Below are 19,100 nucleotides of genomic sequence, written 5' to 3' on the forward strand. Positions count from 1 at the left end.
AGCAGGAACCTTCCAGACTTACAGAGGGCATGTCAATTTCTCTTCTCTCCCCCTCCACACACTGTTTTTTCTTTCCCTTCTCCTGGCAGCTCCCAGATCCTTGCCTTTCCTTGCTTCCTTCTCTACTTTCCATCTACCAAGCAAACCTACCTTTTATCTGCCCTTCCTTCTTGTGTTATATTTATTCATTTATACCCTGCCTTTTTCCACAATGGGGAATTCTTCCCTTCTCCCTTTTATCCTCACAACAAACCTGTGAGGTAGGTTAGTCTGAGCGTATATGACTAGTCAAAGGTCACCCAGTGAGCTTTCATGGCAAAATAGTGATTTAAGTCTCCCAGATCCTAGTCTGAAACTCTAACCACAATAACACATTCACTTTTGTGTGCTGGCTGCTTTTAAACAGTAGCACAGGGATCCCCAGCCTTTTGGACGCATCCACAAAATGGTGGCTGCAGAAGATAGGAAATAATAAATATAGAAAATACAAATTTTAAGCAAAGAAGGGGGAAACGTGATATTTGGACCAAAACAATCTCATACTATCTCATAACAGAATATTTGAGTATCAAGTTAAACTTTAGAGCATGGTAAACACTGAACTTCTCAGTAGCATGTTATCAAACAGCTCCATGACTTTGAGTGCCCCGCACAGGCACTGCCAAGGGGTACCCCCATGGGCAAAAAAGCCATATTGAATGGCATCCTGTAATGAGGGTGGAGAATCACATGAAATCTCCCACTTACTTCCACCACAAATCTCCCACTTACTTCCACCTCTTGCAGCAAAGAAACCCCAAACCAAACAAAAACAGCACCAACTTCTTGCTGAAGGAATAGGAATGATATTGCCTGATCCATCCCCCTCTTCCCCAGTGTAGCACCTCTCTGCCCCCTTGGTTGTTGGGGTTTGTTTGTTTTGTCTTTGGTGTCCTCCTCCCTCTGGCAATGCCTTTTGGGGAGTCATGGGTAGGTGCTGAGGAAAAATCCATTTCCAAGAGCGTCTTATTCTGTCAGTTTGCAGGATTCAACCTATTGTATTTATTTCTTTACCATAATGATATGGTAAAGTTCCGTATAATATCTAATGTTTGTGTTTAGGTTGGGATAAACATTCATATGGCTATCATGGAGATGATGGACACTCGTTTTGTTCTTCTGGCACTGGACAACCCTATGGCCCAACGTTTACTACTGGTGATGTCATTGGTTGTTGTGTAAACCTTATCAACAATACCTGCTTCTACACCAAGAATGGACATAGTTTGGGTACAAACAAATCAGTAATAATTGAATTCTGTGAATAATAAAATGTGATAGCATTTTCTAAGATTGACCTCAGGGTTTGTTTGAGTTTTTTGGGTAACGACATATTGGTATGAATTTAGTTCCTAGCCGAGGAGAGGAGAGAAGTGCAACAAGGCCTTCACATCAGAGGCGCTCATTTTGCACTGGGAGACTGTGAATCAAATTTTGTGAGGCCAGTATACAAAATTGTTCATTTAGTGTTGAATCTGGGTTTTTTTCCTTTTAAAGCTTCGTTTAGCAAGTTATTCTATGGTTATCTATAATCCAGTAATTCGGAACAGTCCCCCCCCCGGGGGGGGGGGTTGGCAGTTCCCAAAACAAAAGTAATTTTGGACAGATGACCGTTTAGGATCCCTGGTTTATTTTATTTTTCTGGGGAAATGGGGAGCTAAATTTATATATTAATTACTGGAATACATTGACACTTTAGTTCAGGTCTCCCCAGACTTTTTGAGCCTGTGGGGGCACCTTTGGAATTTTGACACAGCATGTGGTAGGCACAGTCACAGAGTGGCTGCTGTAGAAGGTGGAGTCAGCTATACGATGGCTGCCTCAGTTTACTTTGCCAAAGCAACATTTTAAAAGATGCCGAGTTGGGTAAAAGCCCCACCCGCTTTCTAAAAACTCTTAGCAGGCACCATGAAAGGTGGCAGTGGGGATCTCTGCTTTAGTTATTCAAGTGACACAAAATGGATATTTTAAAGTAAAATACGAATATGTATGTTGTTACCTTGGTTACCTCAACCAGGCACTGAAACTCAGTTTCTGATTCATTGAATTGTTTGGCGTTGCATGTTAGTTAACAGAGTATTCTGAGTCAAGGATTACTTTTTTAAAAAGTCTTAAACGGACTGCATTCCAGGCACTCCCTGTCCTTCTGTCTGCTTGTGTAGAATACTTCTGTTAGTTCAGTGTACTTTCTGCGTCCATTGAATTTTAGCCTTCATCCTAAGGAAAATTGTCTTCATCAACTATTTGAGAACACATATAAAGCAAGGATAAGTTGTGAATCACTTTGCATGTTGGTTCTTGTGCCAGAGTGCAAGGTAACACAAATGTTGCTTCAGAGATGAAAGGCACACTTGCATTCTTTTCAGTTTAAAACGAATTTGAGCATTGGACAATACAAGAAGGGAACCAACGAGAATCCCATCTGTCACCTGTTGCCCTGTCAGTATTCCTCCCCCGTTTGTTGTCTCCCAGTCACTGTTTTTGCTCCCCTTTTCCTTCCAGTTACCTTCTCCTCCCTCACATTTTTGCTGTCTGTTCCCTGAATGCCTGCAGCTTAATGTCGGAGGTAGCTTCTGACTACCTTGCCTGTATAATGTTTAGGTAGTGTGAAAAATATAAACCATCAAATGAAATATCTAAACCATAAACATTACTTATTGGTCCATTATTGACTATAAGGTCTCTAAAATATGGTTTGCATTGACTGTAAATGCAAATGACATCACAAATTTTAATTCATGTCTTTTAATTACAGGTATTGCTTTCACAGATTTGCCGGTAAGATATATAATTCATATAGGAAGCAATAACATTTCTCTGTAAAATATAACCTTATTCTTCAAGTTAAACTTTTTTCCAGATTGGTGGTGGAAAGTTTTGTCAAGTCGCAGCCAACTTATGGCAACCCTGTAGGTTTTCAAGGCAACAGACTATGTACAACTTGACTTCCTTTGAGGTCTCCCATCCAGCTTCTGAGATCGGGCTAGCCTGGGCCATCCAGATTGGGGCAAAAGCTGGCTACTGTGTACACAAAGAGGAATTTCACATTACCCTTTTAAAGCTGGTTTGAAGCCGTTTTTGATTTGTCATGGAGTAAACCGGTATAGGGCTGCCATTTCACATATGGCTTTCTCCTATCGGTAAACAGCTGGATCTGAAGTGGTTTGCCATTTCAGACTGCACTGCTTTTCCCTGCCATTTTTCGCCCACGTGGGCGATTTCCGGCTTTTTAAAAAACATTCGCTTTAGAGCGCTGTAGTGCTATAACACAACACTCCAGGCATTCCAATGGGGTTGCTATAACGCTGTTTTGCTGTTGCTACTATCTTAACGATGGAAGCATTTTTCTTAACATTTTGGGTATTTGTTTGGATAATTTCTGTGTGTTTCTCCATACAGCATGCTCATGGTAGATTACAAAAAAATCTTCTGATTTCTGACAAGACAGCTAGGAAAGAGTGACTTTTCCCCCTCCTGTTTGGTACTATAGTACTTGTTCGCATTTATAAATTTTGAAGCTACAGTATTTAGATTATGTATCTCAAGAACTCTCAAGTTCCATTGTGAGTTTCTTTTGGCTTTATGGTTTGTTATACACAGAGATGCTCTATGACTAAGCTACAGCCCTTCCCCATGTTCCTGATAATTAAAGTATTGCTCTAGATAGTTTATATTAGTCAACAAGGTGGTGGCTGAACTAAGGATTACTGAGTCCTTGAGGGTACTTGATCTTTGAACAAAACATGACACTGCCATACTATTAAACCATAACTCTGTTTAGCCCAGTTCTCACTGGCAATGCTTTCCCAAAGCCTACTACAGTGGTCTTTTGCAGTCCTGTTACATGAGGACTGTTTAAAGTGACTTGCTAGGGCTCAGATCCAAAACCTTGGACATCTAAGTTGAATGTTTTATCCCTTCATACACTTACTTGAAAACATATTGAAAAGCACATGTTTAATCTGAAGAGAGTGTGCCTTTGTGAAGTATAGTGATAACATATAACCTTGTATCTATTGTTCCATATATGACCTGAGAATTCTAGAACCTTTTTTTCCCCCACACTGATGCTTAAATTTGATTTGTTTATGTGTAGAGCTTGCAGAATGTTTGCTTTTCACCTTCAGTAATTGTTGCCTGAATGCAGATTTGGGGAAAAAATTGAAAAATGAGACAGACTATTAATCACAGCGATTTCTTGCAGCCAAACCTTTACCCAACAGTAGGACTTCAAACTCCAGGAGAAGTGGTGGATGCAAATTTTGGGCAGCATCCATTTGTGTTTGATATTGAAGACTATATGCGAGAATGGAGAACCAAAATTCAAGCTCAGATTGACAGATTTCCTATAGGAGACCGGGAAGGCGAATGGCAGACAATGATCCAAAAGTAAGGATTTGAAAAGAATAAATGAATGCTTTTAAGTTTGAAGTGCCACTTTAAAATTCCTGGGCACTATTTTAGCAGTGCCTAGGATGTAAGGATTTTATTTTCTTCACTCTAGCTCCTTCATAGGAATGTCTGTGCTACCCAATAGCACCAATCTACTTAAACATGCCTTGGTTGCATTTTTGCTTCAGATAAGTCGACTTAGCTTTATAAATTAAAAAAAAAAAGCCGAGCAACTAAATATATGACATTTATTGAAATTCATTCTTTACTATTGAGCTCATTGCTTTCAGAAATATTGAAAATACTAAGGGGATTGCAGATATTTACTTGGAGAGAGCTGTTTGCCTGAAATGGCATGATGACACATCTTTATGTTCCATTGTATGAAGGAAAAAATACCTTCTTATTGTAGACATTTCCTGTTTTCTGTGTACACTGCTGCTAAAACCAAACCTTCCTTCTTGTGTTAACTATTCTGAATCTCAGAGTGATTAAATGAAATGTGAACTTCCATTTGCATGTCTTGGCAAATTCAAGACTAGCTTCAAATGACAAATCAAGCTCCTCCCCCTTTATTTTGGCTTCTTTCTATCTCTTGCTTTCTGTAGCTTGTCAGTCTTCCCAAAGTTCCTTTTAGGTGCACAGAGCCCTGCTGCTTCAGCCCCGCACTGCACCTCTTATTTGAACTCTTAACACCTAAATATTCCAGCAGGCTATTGCTCATCGTTCCAGATCTGACAAATAATTGAGACTCTCTACTGTGTTGCTGGACTGTTTTTCTTCCTTATAGCATTGGAGACTTTATCCTTTCTTCATTCTTGCAGTTTCTCAATAGCAGATGTGTAGATAGCAAGGTGGCACAGGTGAAGGAATGTTCCTTCTGTCTGTTGCTACTGCAGCAGAACTGGGTCAGAGTAGCTGTCTAGGGGCCACCTAATTATAAATGGATCCTAAACATTTTGAAGTAACACTTACAGAAGGAAGCTGCATTCATAGCCTAGGTTTAGTGCTGGCCCTAGGCACTTTTAATGCAAACTAAAAAGTCCTGATGATGCTGTACTTCCCCTTGGTTGAAGTTTATTATTAAAATAACATGGAGATAGGAATTTGGGAGGCAGGAAAATGATCCCAACTCCACCCCAAATTGTGCTGCCTTAAGCAACTGCATCATGTTGCTTCATGATAAAGCTGGACCTGATACAGGACCATAATGCGCTCCGGCATGTCCAAGCATTGCATGTGTGTATATGAGGACGAACCTACACACAAAGATGATGTTTGTCACAACAGTAGCAAGGATCTTCCTCTTCTAAAAAGCAATGTTTGGAGTACAGTCAAATGGAAACAGCCCATGTCCTAACTGTGTTATCACTAAGCATTAATTTATGAATAGAGCTTTTTGTTTTCTTTGACAGTAGTTTTGGCTATGATCAGCAAGTTTTTAATTTAAAAACTCAGAGGGAAATCCTTTCATTTTGGTTGATGTGCCATTCTGTTCTATTTATTGCAAAATATTTTTATGGACTTTGGAATGAAACCTATGCTTATTTTAAACAATTGCTCTTTTTTGTCTTTACTGGAGAATGCTGATCATGTATGTTCTCTACAGCACTGTATTATGATAGCAAAGCTAAAAGCAGACTTACCAAATAACTTGCCAATTTTTTTTTTGTCCCTAACTCCAAAATGTGACAGTTCTGTAGAACATAATGGATGTCTCTTGTTACAGATTATTCCAGTTGTTTGTGAAATTTTAATCTGGCAGTCATACTGAAAGGTGGCAGCAGATGACTGCATGTCATAAACTGACTGATTACTTTTGTTCTAAATAATAGCCCACTAGATAATTTTCTTTCCCCCCCAAAGAAATTTAAAGAATAAGTAAGAATACAGATATTAATGTCACCTCTCTTGATATTTTTTCTCTTTGATTTTTCCAAAATAAATGTTTCCTTTTACAAAAAAGAAGAAGAAGAATAAATAAATGCTTACTCAAATCAAATTGTCTAGCTACATTTACATACCATGGGGCTGGATCATATAATTCACTTCCACCAAGCCTTCTTCCAAAAGAAGACAGAGAGACTTCCAAAATGAAAACTTTTTCTTCATCAGAAAAAAGTCTTTTTCTGTTGGAGGAAGTCTTTCTTCTTTAAAGCAGGACTTGGCAGAAAAACGTTGTAGGATCTAATGTAGCTAAAGGGGTCATAGGATCCAACCTCATGTTCAGTAGATACACATTTGTGCCAACCAAAGTCACCCTACAACCCCTATTAAAATTTGCTATCACTTTCTGGAGAAGGCCAACTTACTACGTGCACTTTTACTTTCACTACTTTTTCAACCTATGTGTGAAATAAAGTTAGTGATTTTTACATATAAAACAATGCAGTTCTGTTCATATGAGGAATGTAGAGAATCTCTCTTATATAACTTAATTAATTTTTGTTTTGTTAAACAGTGGCTTCTTGTAGTTAGAGTAGCTTTTGTCCCAAATGTAGACAGGAAAGTAACTATCAGATGTATTCAGTTTACAAGATCTATATTATGGTACTTGTGTCTGTATTGGCCAGCTTGGACTGACTAATGTGGAAAAGTGCAGCTTTTGTTTCATATTATGTTCCATATTTTGTAAACTAATCTCCTTGTAATGTGAAACATATGTAGTCTAATAACAAAACTGGTTGCCTCGACAAAATATAAAAGTCAGTGTTGGATCCATTGGTTCCTTTCCATTGGAGGACTTCACCTGGAGGAAGGCTTTCCTGCTTAGTGAAAGAGAACCATTTGATCCAATCCCATAACATTTTATGTGGATTCATTTCATTCACAGTGAAATATTTGTGTAAGTTAAGGGCTGGGGCCTGACTAAATTTTCTGCTATGGGGCAGTTTTCACTGATTCCTATTATTTATGACCTTTGTATTTCCAACCTTCATGCTGTTCCTAAGGGTCTCCTGTCCTGCAGGATCATTGATTCACAGGCACCAGTGGGCTATAATGAGACAGGAGGCAGAATATTTCATTCCTCTGAAGAAAGTACCTTCTGTTAGTGGAAGATTTTGTCAAGATCCGATCAGGATCAAGCACATATTAAATTATCTCCACCTGTTTTGCAAAGTAAACTCGCCTAAGCCCTTTATTAAATGATTTTGAAGACTTTGAAATTCTGCTTCGGTGCTATATTTTAATCTGTATTTTTTAAAATCTCTATACAGAATGGTTTCATCTTACTTGGTACATCATGGGTACTGTGCAACAGCGGAGGCCTTTGCAAGATCTACGGATCAGACAGTACTAGAAGAACTAGCTTCCATTAAAAATAGGCAAAGTAAGCTGCACAATGCTGTGTTCCAAAGAACGAAGATACAAGGGGAATTTTAAATGTAAAAATGTGCCTCATTGTACGACCCTGTGAAATTTCATCAATTTTTTTTCTGGTGGGGCTGCTATTGTTTGCCATGAGGCTACTCTCTCTGCCATGGCTGGCTGTGGGGCCAGCCAAAGCAATTTGGCACAGCTTGCTTCTCTACTTCAGCCAGTGTTCTGTCTGCAGCATTCTGCACCAACTGTGGCTTCCAGACAGTCTTCATGGCCACTTCCAGACAGACTACACTGCAGTAGATACTACTAGTACATGCTCAACAGCGGCATGATCTTTACTGCCCAACCAAAGCTGGTAAAAGGTGCCCCGGGCACTGTTGCCACCTGCTTATCCAATGGGAGGCCCAGGTATAGCAGCCACCCCCAAGCTACAAGCTGCTCGTTTATAGGGAGTGCAGTTCCATCCAGAAAAGGAGATTCCCTGTTCCTAGGTGAGACCCACCCCAGCAGTAGCACTTCCATTTGTTGGGATTAAGTTTCAGTTTGTTAACTCTCATTCATCCAAAAACTGCTTCCAAGCCACCTGCTCATGTTTTCTACAGTAGTGTGGAACTTAATGTTTAAAAATAAGTAGGGTAGCCAGCTCTGGGTTGGGGAATACCTGGAGATTCTAGGGATGGAGCCTGAGGAGGGTGGGGTTTGGGCAGGGGAGGGACTTCAATGGGGTATAATACCATAGAGTCCACCTTCCAACGTGGCCATTTTCTCCAGGTGAATCGATCTTTATCACTTGGAGATCAACTGTAAAAGTGGGAGATCTCCAGCCTCCAACCCTACAAATAAACTGTGTGCACTTTAATTTTATCCTCATATGCTTAGTCTACCAAATGGGCTGACTAAAGCTTGAACCTTACTATATGTCTTTGCCTTAGATGAGAGGTTTATTGGTATACTCTGGCAGGCAAAACTGTATATATAAAATACAGAGAGAATATACTGATAGTCATAAAACATTTCCCAATGTTTCCAGGAACATCCTATCCTTTTGCATTTGTTTTCTACCCATTTATGCCCCTAAAATCTACTCACTGACATTCCATTGATTCAGTGGAAATTAACCACATGCTTAAGTCCTTCTTGGAATTTGAATACACACAGATGTACTGAAATGTGGTAGGATGTACAGTTTTTAAGATGATAGTCTCTTGTTTTTGTTTACAGGAATTCAGAAACTGGTTTTAGCTGGAAGAATGGGAGAAGCCATTGAAACGACACAACAACTGTACCCAAGTTTATTAGAAAGAAATCCTAATCTTTTATTTGCTTTGAAGTGAGTTTCAACTGAAGTATGTGTCTGTTAATAAATAGCTGTTTAATCAGGGGGACTGTAGAGTGAGTATATCTATGTTGCCATGACTTTTAAAGCTTCCATAACAACAAATTGCTTTATTGTCTAGAAATATTGCATTGTTGTATTTGTGCAGTGAATTGTATCAAGGAAGATGTTGACTACGTATCTTAACCTTGAGAATGCTATTTTTTTAAAGTTTCCAATCGATGTTTCTGTAGAGAAGACATAGAAGGATAAGACAGTATCAGCTTAAACCTGGTCTCTGGTTTGGTGTAGTGGTTAAGTGCGCGGACTCTAATCTGGGAGAACCGGGTTTGAATCCCTACTCCTTCATTTGCACCTTCTGGATGACCTTGGGCAAGCCATAGTTCTGTCATAGGTGTTCTTGAAAAGAGCAGTTTCTGTCAGAGCTCTCTCAGCCCCACCTACCTCACAGGGTGTTTGTTGTGGGGAGGGGAAGGGAAAGGAGTTTGTAAGCCGCTCTGAGACACCTTTGGGTAGTGAAGGGTGGGGTATAAATCCAATCTCCTCCGACTACCAGTGTCAAGTCTCTATTTTTTGTTAAGGAAACATCAACTATTCTCCCCCACCCCCAAGAATTAATGCAGAATACACAAATAGATCATACAGATTTGTATTAGATCCTTTCTAACTCTGCCCCCCCCCCCCGGCCGAATTTTCTGGATTAGGTTGTGTTTTTTTTTAAAGGCATGGTAAAGTGCTTCTATTGTAGCTAGTGACATTCTAGTGGCAGGGAGGTACTCCCATTATATACTATTATATATGACATTAGGATGTTTAATAATCTGTAACATTCAGTAAGAAATTTAAAATGATTTATTCTCCATAGGCGCTAACTCTTTTCTTATGTGTCCTAGGGTGCGCCAGTTCATAGAAATGGTCAACGGTACAGACAGTGAAGTAAGATGTCTAGGAGGGCACAGCCCAAAATCTCAAGATAGTTATCCTGTTAGTCCTCGATCGTTCAGTAGTCCCAGTATGAGTCCAAGCCATGGAATGAATATTCACAGTTTAGCAACAGGCAAAGGAAATAGCACACATTGTTCTGGTAAGTTGGTAAAGTGGAAGAAATTAACAACTTCTGTATGACATCTCAGTCTTTATAGGGTCTTTTTCTTCTCCATTGTTAGCTATATGTTGGTTGGTGTCCTGCAAAATTTGGTCGTGGTTTTTCCGTTTCCTTGGCAATAACTATCTATAGAATTCCACCAGAACCCACCAGAACCCCATTACTCTTGTCTTCGTCTCCACACACCCTTCCCCAGCTTTCCTGGAAGAAGTGTCCGTCCTTCTGCAGAAGGGAGCCATCGAGCCGGTGCCACTGCATCTACTGGGCAAGGGATTTTACTTCCATTATTTTACCGTTCCAAAGCGGGATGTTCGACTGATATTAGACCTACGAGCGCTAAACTGCTTTGTGACCTACCACCGCTTCCGCTCCTCCTCCAGAAAAACATCTGGATGGCCACCCTCGACCTCCAAGACGCCTACTTCCACCTCACCATCTACCCGTCCCACCACCAATACCTACGCTTTGCAATTGGTCAACAGCATTACCAATATGCAGCCCTCCCATTCGGACTCTCAAGTGCACCACGAGTCTTCACAAAGACTATGGTTGTTGTGGCAGCCTTCCTCCGTCTCATGGGCATCTCCATCTACCCGTACATCGACGATTGGCTCTTGGTAGCATCCTCCAAAGATGCCCTAATCTCAAACATCAACAAGACGTTGGTCCTCCTGGAAAACTTGGGTCGGTAAGTAAATCTAGAAAAGTCTCAACTGCAACCGGTCCAGAAAATACAGTACATCAGTGCGCTACTGGATTCCAACAATTGCACTGCTTACCTGCCACAAAACAGAGCGGCAGACATTATACACCTAGCCACTGTCATCCGTACCCGGCCTTCAGTGACGGCCTTTCAAATTCAAAGGCTACTCAGCCTTATGGCCGCTACTACATCGGTCCTGGTCTTTGCCAAATTAAAAATGCGTCACCTACAACTATGGTTTATCCGCAACTTCGATACAAAGAAAGATACACACACCACCCTCCTAATCCCACCTTCCAGAGTACGAGAGTCTTTACTTGGGTGGACTGTCCCTTCCAATTTGTTCCAGGGAGCACCCTTCCATCCTCCATCACCCCAAATTACCCTAACCACAGACGCTTCCCTGTCGGGCTGGGGTGCCCACATGATGGGTCTTTGTGTCGGAGGCAAATGGGATGCTCAGAAACGGAAGCGGCACATAAACTTACTGGAATTGCTTGCAATACAGTTCGCTGTCACCAGTTTTCTGCCCAAGATCAAAGGGAAATGTGTCACGGTCCTCACGGACAACACCACTGCCCTCAGTTATGTGAACAAGCAACTGGGTACTGTCTCCCTATGCCTTTGCAACGTCACCCTCCAGTTATGCGACTTCTGCATCGCCCACAACGTCTTCGTAGTTGCCATGCACATCCCAGGACACATGAACCTGAGTCGAGCAGGACTCAGTCTCCACGAGTGGGAAATCAATCCAACCTACCTTCTTCCACTCTTCCGCAGGTGGGGAGTTGCCCAAGTCAATATTTTTGCCACCAGAGTGAACAAAGTGTCCTCTGTTTTGCAGCCGAGGTGGCAGGGACCCACAGTCTCTAGGGGATGGTCTCCTCTATCCATGGTCCAGAGGGTTTCTCTACCTCTTCCCCCCACTACCCCTGCTTCTGAGAGTGGTCTGCAAAATCATCAGCGACAGAGTGGACTGCATCCTCATAACCCTGTGGTGACCGAGGCAACCATGGTTCTCGACCATCCTTCACTTGTCAGCGGGGGTCTACCACCAATTTCCTCCAGCACAGGACCTCCTGTTCCTATCCGAGTCCCCTCTCCTATACCACGACATGCCATGAATGAAGTTGACAGCCTGGAGAGTAGTGTCAACAGCTTTTCCGCCCGCGTAGCAAACGTTTTGCTAAATTCCAGAAAGCCCATTACGCAAAGATCGTACCGATACAAGTGGCAGAAATTCTGTTCCACCTTGGGTGACGATGCCCCTCAAGCCTCTTCCACAGGTCTCGAGAAAGTTTTTCAATTCTTTCTGTGTTTCGCTGACTCGGGACTTTCTCACTCCTTGCTAGAGGTTTATTTGGCCGCACTTTCGGCCTACCATGTTCAAGTTGAGGGATGCACACTGTTCTCGCATCCGTTTTCAAAACGTTTTTTGAAGGGACTGTCACACCTTTACCCTCCCATCAAAACTCCAGTCGTCCCCTGGGACCTTCCCCATGTCCTTCGCCAACTCACCCGGAAACCTTTTGAGCCGCTTGCAACCTAACACATTCATAAGGCACTACGCCTTAGACGTCCGAAAGAACTCTAGTACCAACATGGGACGTCACCAGGGGTCTGGCCCCAGGCAGGCAGGGGTGGGGAGAGGCAGGGAGGAAGCAACTTACCCTCCCTCTTCTCCTGCCTCCTCCTGGCTGAATGAGGGCCGGAAGCAGAGGGTGGGGCTTTGTCGTGTGCCCCGCCCCCGCACCTCACCCGGGGGAATGGCAATCCCCCGCGTTCCCCCCCGAAATGACCTCTGGACGTCACATCTTATCTTCGGCTACGCAGTAAGGACCTGCCAGCACCCTCCTCCAGGTAGGTCATTGCTCGCTAATCTCCCATGGGTGTGAAGCACAGAGACCACGTCGAAGATAAACAGGTTGCTTACCTGTAACTGATTGTCTTCGAGTGGTCATCTGTGCATTCACACCACCCGCCCTCCTCCTCCTACATTTTTCATAGGGGTTGATTAGCGGCGGTTTGAAAGAACTGGCGGGATGTCCGCGCCCACCCCTCTAGGCATGCGTGGTGGGGTTCCTGCGCATGCCTGAGGTCTGGGCATGAAAATCCGTTAAGAGCTTGCTACAATGCCAGTCGATCCAGCGCATACACACTGAATCCCATGGGTGTGAATGCACAGATGACCACTGGATGATCATCAGTTACAGGTAAGCAACCTGTTTTTTTGTCTACTCCCCTCCCCATTCCTTGCTGAGTTAACTGGCATATCTTTCTCCTAATTCTCCATAGCAACTATGTAAGAAACTGGTGTAGAAAGGGAATAGTAGGAAAGATGTGTTTTTCATTAATTCTCTTTTTGCAAGAACTCTTGATTGAACTCAGGTTTTTTAAAAAAACAATCTGAACTTCTTTGTTCTAGGTTCTGAAAGTAGTTGCAGTAATGGGATGATATCAAACAAAGCACATCAGTCTTACTGTCACAGTAAACATCAGCCCATCAGTTTGAATGTACCAGAACTTAATAACATAAATGTAACAAGGTCACAGCAGATTAACAACTACTCCAGGTGAGTGAAGTCAATCCAATCTGATGCCAAACCTGTTCTTCACTGCTGCTTGTTTTTTTTCTTTTGCATTAGAAAAATAATTGTATGGCTTCAACATTTGCTGACTGTAGTCAGAAAGGAGTAAATATTCCCCCTGCTGCTTATATTAGACATTATTGTTACCTGCCATGAACCTGAGAGAGTCTGGAAGTGAAAAAAATGAGACACTGTAGTTCACTCTCAGAGTACTAGTTTTTTGGTATGTAAGAATATTGGCTATTTTCATAATCAGGCAAGAGCCATGCGTAAAAAGCAGTTAATAAATATCCTGTTTCCTATGTATTACAGGGGCTATTACAGGGACTCCTGTAAAATGAATCTAAAGTGTGATTGTCCAGGTTTCTAGCCCTGGTGAATGCTATATAGAGTTAGACAGTTAATATTTTAAATGTTGATGATGGGGATTTTAGGTCTTTGAAGCCACCAATTTTGAAGGCTTCATACTGCATGCTGCTGGATTATCTAGAAATTGTTATTCATTTCAGTAGTAAAAGAATCTTAACTAGGGGTGTGCAAAAAAAAAATTCAAACTGATTCAGATTCGGCTGAATTGGGTAGAATCAATTACAGTTCAGTTCAGTTGTGTGGCATAAGGTGCAACATAAAGAAGTGAAATGTTAAAATTACAAAATGAAGTTTGAGTCCAGTGGCATCTTTAAGACAAGCAAAGTTGGGTATAAACTTTCATGTCCATGCACACTACTTCAGATATCTGAAGAAATGTGCCTGCACACAAAAGCCGATACCCAGAATAAAACTTTGTTGGTTTTAAAGGTGCCACTGGACTCAAACTTTGTTCCGTTGCTTCAGACCAACACAGCCACCCACCTGAATTTAAAATTGCAACCAACTGGAAATATTTGTAAAGTTAATTATGCATTTTTGTCTTTCACCAGCAACGACGTAGATATGGAAACAGATCACTACTCCAATGGAGTTACAGAGACATCATCCAATGGCTTCCTAAATGGCAGTTCTAAACATGATCATGAAATGGAAGAATGTGACACAGAAATGGGTTTGCAGTTACATTTTTAAAAGTTGCTGCTATCACTTTGTACTTGCAAAGGGTCCCAAATGAAATTGTAACTCTCAAATGCATTTTTGCCTTAAAAGTCGTACAAAATTAGTACGCCATGCAAAGCCTTAGAGCTGGATCCTACAGGAAAAACTTGTAGAAAGAGTAGGTCTTCTTCCAGCAGCCCCCTGCTTGGGTTTGATGTATCCTTGTAAACAAAATGCACCACTGGAGGGAGGAGTGGCCCACCTCCTTCCTCTTCTGCTAGTGGGGAGCTTTTTGGCTGTATTTGAATCAGAGGGAAGTTTCAAAAATTGGTTTGTAACAAGCAGGAACCCTCAAGGAACTTGCAGGAGCGGCTGTCCCATTCCCTCTGCTTTTGCTTCCTCCCCCTTCTCTCACTTTCTTTCTCTCTCAGTGTTCTCTCTCTTGTTCTCCCACCCCAGTGCCTATAAGCCTTTCATTATCTGCCCTTCCAATCCCTGCAGTCGCTCTTTCTATGTCTCTCAGTGGTACCTCACACATGCACACTCAGTCTCATTGTCATCTCTTTTTCTGTGGCCCCCGATGCCTCCTTTCTCTCCCCTTCTGCTTGCAGCCTCCACGTGCCTAGCTGAAGTGATGGCGACAGTGACTACTGCAAATCCTCCTCCAACTGTCAGTCTGCCCTGCATCTGCTACCTCTGCTCCAGGGGCAGATAAGGCCAGTCGACAAAGTTGCATTTTGTGTGCAAGCACAGGCAGTGTTAGTGAGTTGGGGGAATTTAACCCCCACTGCAAGTTTGCTTGAAGGTCTCTTTCTGCAAACCTGGGGCATCCCCTAAGTTTGCAGAACTATCTGTTTTCTGTTAGTGTGGCCGTGATCCATGGATATAGGTATCCGCAGATGGGGGCCTCACTTGATTATTAGAATAGAAGATAAAGAATTGGGAATGCAAGAAATAGGCCTAAATGTCCAGGCACCCAGCCATGTATTTTCCGTGCAATCCTGGTCTATCAATAAAACAGTTCTGTTCTCCTGAGGATGACTGGATCCTGTTGTTAAGACTTCTTACAGGTTCTACACCATTCAGAGTGGGGAGAGGATACATTTTGTGTAGCAGCCTGTTCTATGAAACTCTTTCCTGATGGAAAGCTACTAGCGCTACATTCATATGTAATTATAAACTCTGGTCACTCTCCCACACATGATTACCCTAGATTGTATGCTTCGTGTCTTTTCCCAGCAGGGAGGACATACTCCCTATACTGCAGCTGTGAAGATTGGCACAAGAAACACTGGTGGTCAGCAAGCTTGCTAAATCCCTAGTTTTGTGCCAGTTTTGTGCTTTGTATCATCAGCTTTCAGACATTACAAGCTATGATTTATTGTGATCTGAATGCAACCTAGATCTGTATCCTTCACCTTTTTTTTTTAAAGGTAGTAAAACTGTTTTATTCTGCCAAGCATTTTAAACTTGGGGTGTGTTTTTGCTTGTCATGTGTACTCTGTTCTCTGCTCCTTTGGTTTTATCTATTCTTGATGAGAACTGTGTTGCTTTTTCTTAATTTTTATTGTGTAAAGTGTAACAGATAAACCAAACCCTGAATCACTCCTACCTCTGTTATTCTTCTGAGTAATTAAATGAATCACTTGTGTGTACTCAAAGTGCTGTGTGTTCTCGTCGTGCTGTATTAGTAATTTTGCCTCGTTTGTCTTGTAGAAGTTGATTCCAGTCAGTTAAGACGTCAACTGTGTGGAGGCAGTCAAGCAGCTATTGAAAGAATGATTCACTTTGGCAGAGAGTTGCAAGCAATGAGTGAGCAGTTGAGAAGAGAATGTGGCAAAAACACAGCCAATAAGAAAATGCTGAAAGTAAGTGAAATGCCTTGCCATTAAAAAAAAAATAAAAAATAGAAGGTTGTGTGGTGGCACTTTATACCTTTCCCAGACACTGAATGAATAAGAAAATATGACTTACAATCTAAATGTGAACATTACCAATTATTAGAGTAGCATTGGCCATTTTGTTCAGGCTGACTTTTTTGTGAGGTGGTCTTGCAACTGCAGCACTTTCTTTAAAATTGTAATGTAGTAGTAGTAAGTAAGAAACAAGTAGTACAAATGATCAGATTGACTTTGTGTTACCAATTGGAGGTGGTAGCTTAGTGTCAGTTGTGCCATATGCTTTGTGCAAAATGAAAAATTTAATGTTTGTCCCTATGCAAAAGACCTTGTAGTATATCACTAGATGAATGGCTATATATGCAGTATCTTGGGCCAGTCACAGTTCTCTCAGAGCAGTTCTCTCAGAGCTCTCTCAGCCCCACCTCCTCACAGGGTGTCTGTTATGGGGAGAGGAGGGGAAGGCGATGGTAAACCACTCTGAGACTCAGAGTGAAGGGCAGGGGGTATAAATCCAACTCTTCCTCTTCCTTCTAATGCACTGCTGGTGAACATTTGATTAATGAACCTGACCTCCTACTCTGTGTGTGTGTGTGTGTATGCCAGTAAATACTTGTCTGAAAGAAAGAACATTTGATTAAATGCTGTATAGGGTTGTTGTTGTTGTTGTTTTTAAATGACCCAGAATTGACATTCTTTTCAATAATTTAAAAACCCATAAGGAGGTATGTGCAATTGTGTGCTCTGGCAAATCATAAATAACTATAGTCTGTTGTAACAGCAATTTGAATAAAAGAAAAATCAGTGCAGAAATTATTTGTGGAAGAATTCTATACACTTTGTTATGGATGAAATTAAGCCTGGATATCTCAACAGGATGCCTTCAGTTTACTTGCATATTCAGATCCCTGGTGCAGTCCGGTCGGAAACCAACTGGACCCCATTCAGAGAGAACCTGTCTGTTCAGTTCTCAATAGTGCAATACTAGGTAAGGCACTTTGGTTAAGGTAAACTAAGCTAAAAGCACTATTATAGGCTATGTAAAAACAGTGACATGAGGGATAATGCTGGTACTGATGAAACTTCTAACACCAGGACTCCTAGTATCTTAAGAACGTCAACATGCACCAAGTCTTGGCATATAATATAAGAAACAAATAGTTGAAGAACTACTAACTGAAGCAACTGATGACAGCATTAAGAAAAATTGGAAGCATTAACTGTGTGATCTTTGTACCTTAAAAAATAATGGGTGTGAAGTTTGGGGTTGAGCTGCTTTTAACATCTTAGGCTTCAAGAAAACAGTACTAAGTTTTCCTTTGTTCTTCTGTTTTTTCCAGAGACACACAATCTACCAAAGCAACCTCCACTTGCCCTTGCGATGGGACAGGCTTCGCAGTGTCTAGGACTGATGGCCCGGTCAGGAATCGGATCCTGTGCATTTGCCACAGTGGAAGACTATCTACACTAGCTATGCATATGAAGTTGTCTGAGATTTATAATGTGGCATATATTCACCATGAAAGTAGACCAGCTCTGCAGATTTGGAGTTTGGATTTTTTAAAAATTATGTACTAAGGACAGGCCTGTTGCTTTACATTGCTTCCTAGTTTACAGCATGACGCAAATGATTTTCTAATCTACTGTTAGGAGAATTTTCCATCTTTAACCAGAGTTAAACATCATTGGTAACATCAGATTGATAAACCCTTTAAAGAAATCTTCCAGACAAACCAAAAAAGGTCTCACCTTTCTGAAAGGTGGGGTAAAAATGGAGCAAATAGAAAATGTTGTGGATGTGTTAGTATGTGGGTGATGTAAACTTCAAGCAGGAAAATTTGCCAACTTCCACCCCATTATTACATAGCTCAATCAGTGTAATTTGCAAAATGCATAAGTACCTGACAGTTTGGCTGTATAGTATTGATGGGAAGAAATATTTTTAATGTGTACTGTAAAACTTGAAATACTCAGGAGCTGAGTGAATATGTTTGTTGCTACTTTCAATCTCAACCTGTTTCCTAGTGGTTTTTGTTTTAACATGGTCTTTTCAACTATGTTTCCTGTTTAACTGCAGACAACTTATGTCGTAGACTCACCTGTTTAACTGTTGTATTATAACAGTATTACATGTCAACACAAGTGTGGTTATGGCCTATTTATATAAAAACCAAATATTTAGTCAATTTCAGTCTTAATTTAATCTTTGTACACCCTGCATTTTAAAAAGTGCTTAAACAAGTACTCTATTGCAATAAAATGTAGTGATATCATAATTAACCAGCCATTAAATACTTCTACATATGGTAGGGTGGCTGCCTGTCCCTCTTTGCTCGTGTGCTGTGTTCTAGATGTGAGCAGGTAAACTTGCGTTGCCTCAAGCATTTTTGAGGTACCAGTGCTATAATAAAGAAATGCCAGCAAGTGTTGGGACAGAGTCATATTGCTGCACCTCACTGGGCCTGATTTACTTGTGTTGAAAATGGTTCAAAGCTGTGATCAGGTGTATGGATCTTGTTCTCTCAACGAAAGTGAGACTTCTTGACCTTTGAACCAAGCTTTACACAGTCTGGGTGGTTATAAGAAATTTCTATTTACACAGTACACAGCTACGTGCTGTAGCAGGAATTCCTTGTTGGAGAGCAGGATGCTGGACTTCAACATTCCGTTGTTTACTTTGTTAGTT

General features: G+C 41.3%; 1 protein-coding gene across 1 annotated transcript in view; it reads left to right on the forward strand.

Annotated features, from left to right (window-relative positions):
• Positions 1-18,830, forward strand: part of RANBP9 (RAN binding protein 9) — a 60,392-nt gene extending 41,562 nt beyond the window's left edge. Inside the window, exons 4-14 of the mRNA XM_015406361.1 lie at positions 1,102-1,269; positions 2,795-2,817; positions 4,244-4,428; positions 7,650-7,762; positions 8,977-9,085; positions 9,985-10,175; positions 13,325-13,472; positions 14,408-14,529; positions 16,233-16,384; positions 17,291-17,402; positions 17,755-18,830. Coding sequence (XP_015261847.1) covers positions 1,102-1,269; positions 2,795-2,817; positions 4,244-4,428; positions 7,650-7,762; positions 8,977-9,085; positions 9,985-10,175; positions 13,325-13,472; positions 14,408-14,529; positions 16,233-16,384; positions 17,291-17,402; positions 17,755-17,885 — 1,454 coding nt within the window. The 3' untranslated portion in view covers positions 17,886-18,830. The remainder of the gene's footprint in view (positions 1-1,101; positions 1,270-2,794; positions 2,818-4,243; positions 4,429-7,649; positions 7,763-8,976; positions 9,086-9,984; positions 10,176-13,324; positions 13,473-14,407; positions 14,530-16,232; positions 16,385-17,290; positions 17,403-17,754) is intronic.
• The last annotated feature ends 270 nt before the right edge of the window (positions 18,831-19,100 follow it).

Source organism: Gekko japonicus, unplaced genomic scaffold, assembly GCF_001447785.1.
Source record: "Gekko japonicus isolate JY-2015 unplaced genomic scaffold, Gekko_japonicus_V1.1 scaffold2623, whole genome shotgun sequence".
NCBI lineage: Eukaryota > Metazoa > Chordata > Lepidosauria > Squamata > Gekkonidae > Gekko > Gekko japonicus.